Genomic DNA, 14,153 nt, shown 5'->3' on the forward strand with positions numbered 1-14,153 from the left:
GCAGTTTTGTAAAATTTGCATACAGACATCTGTACACATCTATAACTGAAGTCTTCATTATATCTGTATTTTACTTTTGTTAGCTAACAAAGCTCTGAATAGTTTAGGGCCCAATCAGTGACCTCCTTTTACCATATGAACCATCCACATGGCTCAGATCTGCTCTCTGTCCTCAGAGTCAGAACCAAAAACGAAGAACTCAAACTCAAACTTTATTTATTTGTATAGCACTTTTCATGTAGAACACCACAAAATGCTTCACAAGCAAATAAAAACAAAGAAGACAATAAATAAATACAATTAAAAATAGGAATAAAAATAAAAAACGAACTCTCCCACCCTCCCTACATATAGACAACCAATCACATGTACAGACCCACATACACAGACTGACACACCCACACCCAAAAAGTATCAACATGACATTATCAAGACATGGCAAGGCACTGAGGCTTTCAGCTTTCAGTTTTAATGCTCAACATATCTGGAACAAACTTCCAGAAAACTGCAGGTCTGCTGAAACTCTCAGCTCATTTTAATCAAAGTTAAAGAGTTATTTATTTACTGTTGCCTTTGATTAACGACTATCTTAATATCAGCACTGCACATTAACTTTTAAAGTGATTTTAATTAGTCTCTCCTTTTATCTGAGTTTTAATTTCTTTGTTTTTATTATCAGTGTTGATTTTGTTGCTTAATTATGTTTTATTTCTATGATCTTAATGCATACATTTAATGTCTGCCTAAACCTTTCTGCCTTATAAATAATCTTTGTAATGATTTTTTTTTGCCACTGTGAAGCACTTTGAATTGTCGTGTGAATTGTACTATATAAGAAATAGCCTTGCATGTATACAGTATATCAATATTTTTAGCCTTAATGTACTTTTTAAAGCTTCTTCTGTGCCTCATCAGTATCTAGATGATGTAACATGTAAATTTCCCCAGTGAGGGATCAATAAAGATTGTCTTATCAGTTGGAAAAACACCAACAAACGTATTTGCTTAAAGCAAATATTTTACACTGACTTTAATTACTAAACTTGTTGTAACATCTGTATATATAATGTTTGAAAGAACACGCCAAAAGCTAATATTTAGAAGAAACACACTCACAGCATGTCTCACCTTGCTGCCAGCTTGTGTGGGGGAGAGGCTGAAGGGGCTGGTTTTCATTGTCTGGACCTGCAGCGAAACACACGCACGCACACACACATATAGATCAATATCAGCCGATGACAGATTCTGATGAAACACCACGGCATAATCTGTGTCAACAGGTTTCCAGTGAGTCAGCATTACAGTGAGGGTGGGTTCGCAGAGATGAACCAATGCTATCAGTAATACATGACATACATCAAAAAAATGTAAAAAAAAAATCACTGACATGACATGATTGAAAACACCCCAAAAAAAACCCAACCCAGATCTGCACAACATGAAAGAAAAATAAAACTTGTACGCAAAACCTGTAAGAATCTGCAGCTATTCCATCGAAAACCAAAACCTGCCAACAGCTAGAAAATGCAAGTTGTACTTATCAGAGCCAGGAAACTGTGAATGACTGGGTTTTCATCTTTTCACAGGTTGTAAAACTAATGTCTGGCTTTGAGTAGTGCCTGGAAAATCGAACAAAAAGTGGCTTCAAACTGATAGTTTGTCCAAATTGCGTTATTCTACATGTCTCTTTAATTCAAGCGACATGAACAAAGTGTTCGAACCAGATCCTGTAAAGAAAAAGATAAAATTCTCAGGAAAACTGAGAAGTCATGAGTGACTTGGCAACAGTCACATAACAACTCAGGGACTATTGGGCTGAACTAAATGGTAGTATTTTGAAGAAGCAGGAAGAATAGATTTACAATCATTTGTGTAAGGAGAAGGGCTGGGATTAGGTGAGTTTCGACTTCTTCCCACTCCTTTTTGAGCAAAACGTATTTGTTGTCTTATGTTACTGTTTTCTTTTTTGATGTTGAAATGTTCAAAATAAACTTTCAAATCAAAATCAACAGAGCAGAGAGACTGAGAAGAGAAAAAAACAACACAGCTGATCACTAAAATAAATGCAGCATGGCTCAAAAACAGTTGGAAGATACATTCAGCATGGTTCAGCACCCTCCTATAGCTAATGTACACATTATTTAGAAAAGCTGTCTATCGCGTGTAGAGTCACCATTTTTCTTACAGTGTTGGCGACACTTATGAACAGCTGGAACAATGTTGCATGTGTTGATTTCAGTGTTGTTAAATCATCAATTAAATTCAACTTTTGTTTTTTTATTTTTATTGATTGAAGACAGAACTGTAGTCATTCTGCACAGAGGACACTGTTTACTTCTCTCTACTTCTAGTCACGGTTGTGCGGTTTCTTTTAAAATGCAGGACTTTATATCGTAATGGAAAAACGAGTCTTAATGCGGCAGAAGCAAAAAAGGTACAGGGTTAATTATTTTATTTCTTTTTATAGAAAGCTCAGTATTAAAACACTAAAGATCCAACATGACTCAAAACTATTGTTAAAATTTCATAGACACGCAAATGCTGAGATGAAAGTTTAAATATTTACTGCAGCATAATAATGAACCGAGATGAGCAGAATTTATGAAGTATAGAGTAACAATTATTTATTCTACTAACTGTAGCAACATGCTCAGTATTACGAGTTTAAAAAATTACCAACCTGGTCATCAGGGCTGTTTCTGTCAGAGTCTGAAACACAAAGACACAAAGAGTGCTTATTAGAAGGTGTGTGTGTGTGTGTGTGTTCTTGTACTTGCTACATGGTGAGGACCATTTTCTGCATTTAACTATCAAAGTGAGGACATTTTTACAAAGTGAGGACATTCTGGCCGGTCCTCACTTTGAAACAGCCATGTTTGAGGGTGAAGACTTGTTTTTAGAGAACAGGTATGAATTGAGGTTTGGTTAGGGCAAGGATCAAGTTTAGGCAATCAGTTTTGATAGTTAAGGTTAGGGTAAGGCTCTAGGAAATGCATTACGCTTATGGATGTCCTCACTAAGATAGACGTACAAATGTGTGTGTGTGTGTTGCATAACTTAATGTCTGCGAATGATGCAAGCTTCCTTGGAAAACATCAAAGAGGTGCGATGAAAGCCAAACTGCTGTTTACTTTGTTGATGACAACTAAAAATGTGTTTGAACAAAACGTGAGTCGTCTCACGAAATGTCTGAATGCGTGTTTTGTACCTGAACTGTCCCCTGGATAGTCAACTCCAGGCTTCTCCTCCCCTGATGCTTTGGACATCCTGATCTCTGCAGGAGAAACACACAGACACACATCAGACAGGTGAGACACACACAGGTAAAACAAGGAGAAGAACAACGTTCTCAGCAACTACTATCCAGGTGCAGAGGGTTTGCATTTTATATAATGTCAGGTCCAAAACTTAACGTTAAAAACTAGTCAGGAACATTTATATGGGGTTGGAGGATGTTCTCAATATCACTTGCATTCGTCTTCAGAGCTAATAAATTAAAATAAAACAGGAAAATGACAAATACTTTGAAAAACAGGCAAAGTTGCTTGCACTTTGCATATTCTTTTACATAAAGATGTTTTCACCTTAAACTCTTGCAGAAGAGTCATAAAATGGTGCATTAAAATCCACCAGAATGTGGAAAACCAAAAGCTTGATGCAGATTACTTTTATTTTGAAAAAGTGGCATGCTTTTCTTTCCATAAATAGACATTTCCACCTTAATTTGATCGGAAGAGTCACAAATTCGCCAGACTGGAAGACAATAAGTATTTGATGCAAAATTGGTCTACTTTTGCATGTAATAAAGAATACTGTACAGTGTTAACCTTAATATTTCAATTAACTGTGCAAATGTATATTTGTAAAAAAACAAGAATAATGCTTACTTTGTGTACTCTTTTGAATAAATAAATTTCCACCTTAAATTGATGCAGAAGAGTCACAAAATGGTGCATAAAAATCCCCCAAAATGTGGAAAATAAAACGTTTCATGCAAATTACTTTAATTTTGAAAATAAAGATATTTCCACCTTAATTTGATTGGAAGAATCACAAATTCGCCAGAGTGTAAGGAAATAAGTGTTTGATGCAAAAATGGCACAATGAGCAAACATTATGACTGAACTTTGTGTATTCTTTGCATAAATTAAGGCATTTACACCTTAAATTGATACAGAAGAGTCACAAATTGGTGACTTAAAATCCCCCAAAACACGGAAAATGAAAAGTTGATGCTCAAAATGTCCAGTGGGAGGACACTCAGATCTTCACAATTATTATGTAAATGTTCAAAATAAATACTGTGCCGACTTAATCTGAATATTTTAGTCGGGTACATTTAAAGGGGATTAGGTGATGTAGCAGACACCTTTGGAATATTTAAAATGTTTGTTTGTCCTCACCAACCAATAAAAAGATGTTGAAAGAAAATAATTTTAATTTGGTAAAAAAAAATAAATAAACGAGCATAACATTTACTCATTGTGCCTGAACTCTGCATACTACTCTGTTTATATAAATAAAGGCATTTCCACCTTAAATTGAGTGGAAATTTAAGAAGAGTCACAAATTGGTGCAGAAAAATTCACCAGAATGCAAGAAATTAAGATTCTGCACGTAATAAATGATGTTGTACCATCTTCAGTGTTATATTTAAATCTGTCAGGTAATGTATATAATAAACAATACAGCAGTCTTTAAACTTAATGTGTAATCTTGTTTCTCTGACACATCCCAGTTTAAATGTATTGTATAAGTAACGATGACTTGACTGTGTACACATAAACTATACGGAGACAAAAAGAGTAATAGAATAATCTCTGCAAAAATTTAAATGCTCAGGTATTTTACTGCAAAACAATGAAAGCACTAGAAACGATCATTCTGCTGTGAGATGAGATGAAAATGTTAAAGATGAAATGCAACTATGAAGCATAAGCTGTAGTTTAGTTATACATTCAACTAGCTAAACATTTTCAATTGAATTCAGTTTGAAAAAACAAACCACAACTGAAGTATGTTCTGCATTTCATGTTTCCAGCGAGAATCTACTTGAACCACAATTTGTAAATTGAAATCTTGTCAGACTCTGTGTGAAAAGAAAATCGATAGACCCGTAAACACACACATACGACCTGTGAAAACATCCACATGTTGCGTATGAACTTGTGTTAAAACTCTGTACCCGTCTGTCCATTCACTCAGCACCAGCCGGCCTCCCTCCTGCACTTCATGTTTTCTTTCAGCATGCAGAGACACAAAACGAGGATAAGAAACAATCAAAGCCTGAACGAGAGGTCGGCTCCCTCCTTCATGTTAGAGTGGCTGAACTTTGGGGCGTCTTCCTGTTCTGCCGGTCAAAGGCATCGTCAGAGTTCAGCCCAAATCAATGCAGGGAGGAAGCATTTGAATTCACAAGAATGGGGAGCAAACTGTGGTCATGTTTTCAAGAAACATCTACAATCTGTGAAGAAGCTGCTACAGCTTTGCAAAGGAAAAAGCAGAAATGAAATGACATTGCTATTAGAGCTGCAACGAATAAGGGAGTCATAAAGAAGTCTCCAACTGCAGCTTCTTAAATGTGAATATTTCCTCCTCTGTGACAGTAAATTGAATATCTTTGGGGTTCAGATGAAACATTTGTAACGTTGGGCATTTACAAACACCGACTGACAGTTTTAATTTAAACCAATTTCTGATATTTTAAAGCCCAAATATTTAAGCTAGAAAACAATCAAGAGATTATTCAACGGTGACTAGCTGCAGGCCCACGTAGATGAAACATTTGTAATCTTGGGCTTTTGGAAACACTGACTGACTTTTTTTTTTTTAAACCATTTTCGGATATTTTAAAGTGCAGATATCACATAATACGTGCAATATCTATTCAGGGGATTTCTTTTTCTTTTAAACATGGCACCTTTAAAAATTAGTATTTTTTGCTGCTACTTTTCTTTTTGTTCTTTAACTTTTTGCTTTCTATATGAAGATGACTAAGAAACACACAAAGAATTCCAAAGTACTGTAATGTACTCGTGCACATGGCAATAAACCTCTATTCTATTTTAAATATTGATTAATCAATGATTAGTTGCAGCTACATTGTCTTTCAGAGGTGAAACACTCTGAAAGTCTCCAATATTTAGGAGATGCAGCACAGTTTTTTTGTGTGGAAATAATATGGGACTTAAAAAAATGACTCTTGCCAATAATTTCATTTTTCAGTAAGCACCACCTGCGAACAGCCAAGATGAAATCTCTGATAAGCAAAAGACTTTATGCTTAATGGTATCACACCTTAATTTAGCTCTTTAAATGCAAATTTTACTGATTTAGTAAGAGGAACTGGGATTAGGAATAATTTTTCAGGTTCCTTTTCTCTCATTTATGACAGTAAACTGAATATCTGTGGGTCATGGACAAAATATTTGTCATCTAGTTTTATGTTTTTTTTACAAACACTGATTTTTTTTTTCCACATTCCACAATTTATCAACCCAAATACCTAGTCATCAAGGAAATAACTGAGATTCTTTAGCGAACACTCGCTGCAGCAACAGTTTTATATTGGTGATGAAAAACTTTAAAAGTTTGTAGCATTCAGAAGATGCAGCACAAATAATATAAGACTTTAAAAAATTACTCCTGCTAATAATGTCATTTTTCAGTAAACACGATCTGTAAATTAACCAAGATGAAATCTCTGCTAAGCAAAAAACTTTATGCTCGATGGTATCACACCTTAATCTAACTCTTTAAATGTAAATTTTATTGACAAAGAAGAAGGAAGTGCAGTGAGGAATAACTTTTCTGGTTTCTTTTGCTCCTCTGTGACAGTGAAGTGAATACCTTTGGGGTTGTGGATGAAACATTTGTTATCTTGGGCTTTTGGAAACACTGACTGACATTTTTGAAACCACTTTCTGATATTTTAAAGCCCAAATATTTAATCTAGAAAACAATCTAGAGATTACTGGATGACGATTAGCTGCAGCCCCACATTCTATTTGGGATGAAACAGTTTTTAAAAGTTTTCAATTTTAGGAGATGCAGCACAAATAATCTGAGACCCTAAAAAATTACTCCTGCTAATAATTTCATTTTTCAGTAAACACGACCTGCAAACAGGCAAGATGAAATCTCTGCTAAGCAAAAAACTTTATGCTCGACCAGCAAAACTGATGGTATCACACCCTAATTTAGCTCTTTAAATGTAAACTTTATTGACCCGGCAGGAGGAAGTAAGATTAGGACTCAACTTTTGGTGGCAGGTATCATCCTAACTACCCTCGCCGCCTGCCACCATCTTGGATGAAACACTCCTTCGCCCTCCCCGTCTCCCGCTTTTATAACTCACTTCCCATCGGCTCATCCAGCTCAACCAGAAAGGACAAGTCTCGATAATGACGCAGTCAGACGGGGCTTCAAATTTGAGCTCCGTGTGATTTAGTGCACACATTTTGTCTTTGGCACAAGGTTTACGTTTCTGACAGGAAGCAGGACTGTGAAAATAATCAAAGTACACCTCCTAAAGCCACAGTCAACACCCTCTGCCCTGCTTCTCTTCCTCTTCGCTGTAGATACGGCCGTCGTCCTGCTGCCTCCCTCACAGCAAATCAGAAAGTCCACATGTTGTGCACGATACAATGTAGAATGCGTAGGGGAGCGAACAAATGAACTCTCGGAAAGGAAAAGAAGAGAAAGCCCAGTGTGAGTGTTTGCATGTTTGTATGTGCAGTAATCTCATCATCGGGGTCACCGAGAAGTTCAAGGCGTAGTGAGAGGAGGTCGATGGAGATGTAAGGCTGCACCGAGGAAAACAAAATCAAAACGAAGATAAAAAATACACAAGGGAACAAAGAAAGACAAAAAACATACACAGCACTTGTATTATTACGTTATAATATTGTTTTGAGATATTTTTTTAATCACACACGTGTGTTTCTGCTTATTTTTCAGATTGGTTTGACTTCATTCCTTTTTCATCTCTGTAATAATGCATATTAATGTCAGTGTAGATGGTGATTTGGCACAAAAAATACATTTTCAACTGGAACTAAGTTGATTTTTTTGGAGTACAAAGCAGCTAATGGTATTTTTTTTGGTACCGTCATTGGAAGACAACAACCACAAGAAAAAAAGATTGTATAAAATAAAAGATTATATTTAACAATACAAACGTAACTTTGTGCAAAAAAAATCATCTTAAAGGAGCATGTTCTATTTCAGTGACAGAAGTACTGCACAAATGTTGACCCAACTGTCAAAAATGAATGCTGATTAACGAGGCTATCCTCACATTGGGATTTCATTGGTGATTATGTCAAAAGGTTTGTCATGCATTGATTCAATATTTTGTGCAGAATCAAAATCTACCCGATCTGATATAAAAATAGAAAGATATAGCAGTGTATCTGAATGCACGCTCGCTCAGCAGAGATACTGCAGTTGCAATTTAGAGCCAGATGGTGGCAGCACTCTCTTAGACATCCTCTGCAGGACTCTGTCTATGAATGTGTGTGTTCTCGTGCATCAAGCACCTGAAGCACTAATGAAGCATGTAAAAAGCCTCTTCTGTATTCAGGAGTAAGTTCGAAAGTGAAAATAAATAGTTTTAAAGGTGTTTAAGTCTGCTCTCAATGCTACACTTCATCTTATCTCCGATAAATAAGTAAATTAAGCAGATGACAGCCTCAAAACCAAGACTGGAATTTAAATATGTCATGCAGAAACTTTACAATAACAGCCGTCTTAACAAAGGTTGTTGCAACAAAACACAAAGAAAGGAAAGCTGATGTTCAAAAATATTCTATTATTAACTTTCGTCCATATTAAAATAGTCTACCACCCTAAATTGTTTTAATATTAGAACTTGCACAACTAAAACAGCCCCTCTACTGCTGCTGCTGTCATTGCTACTATATGTTCGATCGGTGTAGATATAAGAAAGGTGGTTCTTTTTTTCTAAGATTTATGTGATTTGTTATGATTGTGCAGACACTTTTGAAATGCATCAGAGCTGCTAAAGTAAAAAGGATTACAAATTAATAAAGTGATGTGAAAAGGTGAGACTTGAACATTTAAAGGCAAACAAAACACAGTAAATGATGAATTTATGTGTTAAATCAGCAGCAGGTAAATGAGAAAAGTTGATCTATTCTATTTAATTTTATTGTAAATTGTCACCTGGTGCTTGACTTGTGTGTTTTCCTTTAAATACAGACAAAAACACGACATTTCGCAATATACTTATGCAGAAAAAGCTAATTTGATGCAAGAAATTTAGTGTTTGAGGTTCAAAATTTCTGAAAACCCCAACGACTTTGTCCTTTAGCATCGTTTCTACTATCACCAGTGTCACTACATGTGTTATAAGCACAGCCACTCACACAAACAAATCCCCAGAAATGCTCTATTTAAAAATACAATTTACTAAAATGCTGAATCCATCTCAGTGAAACATGCAGTTTAATGTAATCCACTCCACTTCAAACACACACCCGTTATTATTCCAGCCTCCTTCATCCTCTCAGCAGATGAAGAGAGGGACCCCATAAAATCATTTTATCATCCACCCCCTCTTCTCCTCCTCCTCCTCTATCCCCATAACGCCTCAACTGCCCCTAACCCCTCTGGCCATGGAGCCTTTTAACCCCCACCCCCCATCCATCCCATCCAGCCTCACGTATGCTAACAAATCAAGCAAATCCGAGTCCCAAATGTCACAGATAACGTACGCTTTTTCTTGTGAGAACAGCTGATTTCAGGGTGAAATTTGTATACAGTCATAGTGACCACCACCCAAATCCGCTCGCATGCAGGCGGACCCCCTCCTTGGCTTCTTACTCAGTGCTAATAGCAGCGAGGAAGAGGCCACTGGGCAGATGATGTATCTGTCTTGTGGGGTTGACACGACCAGGCTGCCTGCACGAGTGTTGGAGGGGGGAACAGGGTCACTGTCAGGGAATTAGAAAAGGGGGGAATGAGTGGGGGAGAAAGGGGGGATAGGATGGCTGGAGGGGTCCTAAACTCACCACCCTCACCCTCCCTGTTGCCCACCCACCCCGCCTCGGTCACGCCTGTCAGGGGCCGGTGACAGACGGCGCGTGGGTTTATGTGTGTGCGTTTGAGGGAAGGGGAGGGGGGCAGTTTGGCGTGTGGATGTCAAAGGTCGGGCACATGGTCTCAGCCACCTCGCCGCCTCGCAGCCGCACACAAACAAGCTGCCTTCTCCACCTGTCCCTCCCTGTCACACTCGGCAAACAAAAACACAGCGATGACGGGCAAATCTGCAGCCGCGCTAATGAGGAAATACCTAAAAGGCTGCCGCAAGAAAGAGGAACCAGTGAAGGAAAAGCTGCAGAAATAACTTAGCATTTAACTTTTAAGGATTATCTCTGCACACACACTTTGTCAAACTTACACACTGCTCTAACTTTTACCAGGTTCCACATATTTTTTTTATATACTACATTTTGTTTACATGGTTTTACAGGAACAGAAAACAGTGAAGAATTATTTAATTTCCAAAAGACTCAGACAAAAGTTGGCTTATTTTAAGGTCTTTGATGAGGCATAAAAGCTCTCAGATGTGCCATTATATTGGAGTAAACAATCCTGATTTGCTATAAAACGTACACAACACTAATTTGTTCAAAAATGCAGGAGGATTCAGAAAAAGCTGGTACAAAAAAATCTAATATCCAGAGCAGTAAGACGCTGCTTTTTCTCTTCTGATTTAAAACTTTTCTTGGTGTGAGCTATATCAGACAAATAGATGATATTTGTGAAAGAAAAAAAAATCAGTCAATCAAACTTAATTTATGGAGCTTAGATTGCACATTGAAAACAACTACAAGTGTTGAACATAAAGAGAGAAAAAGTACAAAATAATAAGAATAGTAATAAATGAAGGAGTAACAGTGAAGTTTCAAATAAGAATACAAACAAATTACACATACTCCAGGCTAAAAAGGTGAATTTACAGTACGTTTTATTCTCTCTGCCCCTCTCAGCTTTTACTGATAGCCAATATATAAGGAAGTCCAAATAAAGTGAATAAATAGCTGTGAAAAGGAGGTTTAAAGCCATAACTAACAACTAACACTGATTAATTGAAAACTGTAATTTCTGTATTCACTGACTCAACAATTGTCCAATAAAATGATGGAAAAGACTAAAAAAATAACACAATAATAGCTTCTTACATTATTTGGTGATGTCTTTAAATTCCTTTATAAAATTCAAATTTAAAAAAAAATCTAAATTTAACAAGCAGCCAGCGAAATGACTTTAATCATTCTAAGTTTTCTTCAAAATGACACATTTATTATTTTTAAGGTTGCAGATCTAGAAAAGCTGTTTAAAAGACGTGGATTTGCGTTCATAATTCCGTCTTTTATTCAAAAAGCGCCGACATAAACTTTTAAAAGTGAACTCCTGTCAAACACAGGAAGAGAGTGTCGTTACAGTTCAGCCTGCTGCATCTCTTTATTCAACACATCTGAGAAAAGCACCATTTGTCATTTTAATGACCATCACACGGCTGAAGACAGAGCTGGAGGGATGTGGACGCACTTGTTTGCATCTAATGAGAATACATTCCCTTTTGTTATCAGCAGTGAAGGTGCTGCAGATAAACTGTAGCTGCACAGCTAGGGAGCTGTGTTAGCCATGCTGAATACTGTAACACAGAATTATACTTCCAAATAATGTCACTCTACTGAGTATATTTCACTGCATATTCTATTATTTGTACAGCTGTAGTTGATATTAAAAAGGGTCGTGAATATTTATGAGGTGGACCGGTGCACAAAACACTCCAGAAAAGAAGACACTAATCAATTTTTCCTTGGCAGATTCGGCTCAAAATGAAACACCGTCTAACCCTCGAATACTTGAACCTGTTCTAATAATAAAAGTTTGAATTCAGGACATCCTCGATCTGAAAATAAGACTGCTGTTCCCAGTTTCTTTCAAAGGTGAGTCCTGGAGATCTTTCATCCAGCTGAGGCGCTGAAGTAGCAGCTTCAGGTTACCAACACCTTCACCTCCACTGAAAAATGATTCATTCCAGCTCTGCCCTTGTTTAATGCAGCAAAGAAGCACATTACTGGGGTGCACACCGACTTCTTGGTCACTTCTCAATACAAACTATATATTTTTAGATCACCAGTGAGCACATTTGTCTGTGAAAACGCTGGAGCACAAAAGGAGCTGATGACGTTGGGGTGCAAACAGCTAACTGGTTAGCTTTAGCATGCTACATTCTGACCTGAAATCCCGACTAACGCGATCTGTGCTCGTCTCTCCGGTTTCACACTTCCTATTAGCATCCCTGCTCCTTCACTTTGTCCCTCACCTCCCACCTCTCTTTGTCCTGCACTCGCTCCGTCCCTGATTTATTCGGATCCCTCTCTTCCTCCTCTTCCCTCTCAGCTGTATGAGAAGCATCTCACTTGAACTTCTCTCTCACCTTTCCCCTTCCATCTAAACCCATTTACCTGTTTTCCTTCTCTTAATTCCTTCATTCGCACCTGCTTCACTGTGTCAAATTTAATCTCCCGTCTCTGCCTCCGTCGTATAACACGTCCCTCCACTGACGTCACCTTCTGTCCTCTGTTAAGCATCAGACATTGATCGAACATGTTGGAGAAGTTAATTCTCATTTGATGGACCTTATTTTTGCCAGAGAGTGAGTTAGGTTGGGGAAAACTTGCTTGTAATGTCAAAACTTGTGAAAATCTTAACTGTCAGCTAGCTTAAGCCCTTTTCAGACATGAGATAGGTGACGTTACTGCTTCATTCTTTCAGAAATAAGTCATTTTTAGCGTTAATATAAGTGACATCATGCATAATAACGCACTGATAAACAACAAACTGTAATTTAAGCGAAAAAAGTACACAATATGACCTCCTGTAAGATCCTGGTCCATCCTGTTTCCATGTCAGGGACAATTCAGAATGATAAAGTCACTGCTGTTGTTCTACGAGTCTAAATGTGCACAACTATTTTCAAGACGCTTGTATGAATTCTGCTGCTGTTTTACGCTGGAGATACTTAATAAAATCAGAGGAAATGGTTCTAAACAGCTGGAAGCAACAGACTAAATTTCAGCTCCTATTAATGGTTTGTTAAAGTGTGATTACATTCATATCATTAATCTGTTCTAATTTCTGTCTTTAAGGTAGTAAAGTTAGATTTTAGTTTGCAATAAATGTAAAATTGTAAAGTGAGCAAGAACAGTGCTGTGTCATTTTTAGACCAATATTGGTCCTGAAATGTAAAAAAAATAAATCCTTCTACAAGTCACTTGGCACAACTCATTTTTACACTCTGTCCATTAATATGACAGCATGTATCGCTGAATTCATATTGAAATGATACAGAAATCTTACTTTAGGCACGATTTTGTAAGATTTGAGCAAAACAGTGATCAGGGTGCTTATTCAGACATGAAGCTGGCAAATTAAATTACCATCAGATGAACAGAAATCGGTCTGAAAGGGGCTCAGTATTCACAGACATAAGCCTCTGTTTGGTCACGAGTTTGTGAAATGAGTCTTTTATAACATAATCTGGCAAAGAAGAAAAAGGAAGAAATAAAGTTTTTAGACTGGGGTGATTTCAGGTGTGTCATCATCTTCACCAAGACTCAAATCAAAGATAAAGCTGGAATATTGTTTAAATATAAAAGCTGCATACATGTCCATCGTTATGCATCCAGACTGTGTCCTGGAGAAGCTGCAGACTGAATTAAACTGATAATCTTCACACTCCTCTCTGCACACCATTTCAATTTCACAATTTCTGCAGGTGTGTCAGTTTTTTGGTCATTTCTGCTCCCTAATATGAGCCTCTCCCTGTCTTACAGCAGACCTTATCGCTGCCTCACTATCACGTTGCTCTGACAGATTAACTGTGTTTTCCCCATTAAGCTACAGCAAAAACGGGTTATTTCTCGCTTGGAGTAGCGTTTGTATCATTAAAACTCGAATACGTGTCTCTGTGTTATGATCTCTGCCTCACTTTTTCCTTTTTTTTTGCTGCGTGATCTCTCCATCCCTTCCACACCTCCCCCTGTCTCCCCCTCTACCTTCCTCCCCCTCTCCTTCAGTAGTGGTCAGCAGCAGCGGTCATGGCATCGCTGGAC

At 37.4% G+C, this 14,153-nt stretch overlaps 1 protein-coding gene across 2 annotated transcripts in view; it reads right to left on the reverse strand.

Annotated features, from left to right (window-relative positions):
• Window positions 1-14,153, reverse strand: part of LOC110953654 (POU domain, class 2, transcription factor 2) — an 82,954-nt gene that overhangs the window by 18,641 nt on the left and 50,160 nt on the right. The window contains exons 2-4 of one of the 2 annotated variants that reach the window (XM_051956140.1): window positions 3,209-3,274; window positions 2,681-2,709; window positions 1,129-1,185 (exon numbers count right to left, since the gene is read on the reverse strand). In XM_051956140.1, the coding sequence (XP_051812100.1) occupies window positions 1,129-1,185; window positions 2,681-2,709; window positions 3,209-3,274 (152 nt within the window). Of the gene's footprint in view, window positions 1-1,116; window positions 1,186-2,680; window positions 2,710-3,208; window positions 3,275-14,153 lie in introns of both variants that reach the window. The other variant, XM_051956139.1, reaches the window with a different exon arrangement.

Source organism: Acanthochromis polyacanthus, chromosome 11, assembly GCF_021347895.1.
Source record: "Acanthochromis polyacanthus isolate Apoly-LR-REF ecotype Palm Island chromosome 11, KAUST_Apoly_ChrSc, whole genome shotgun sequence".
Lineage (NCBI taxonomy): Eukaryota > Metazoa > Chordata > Actinopteri > Pomacentridae > Acanthochromis > Acanthochromis polyacanthus.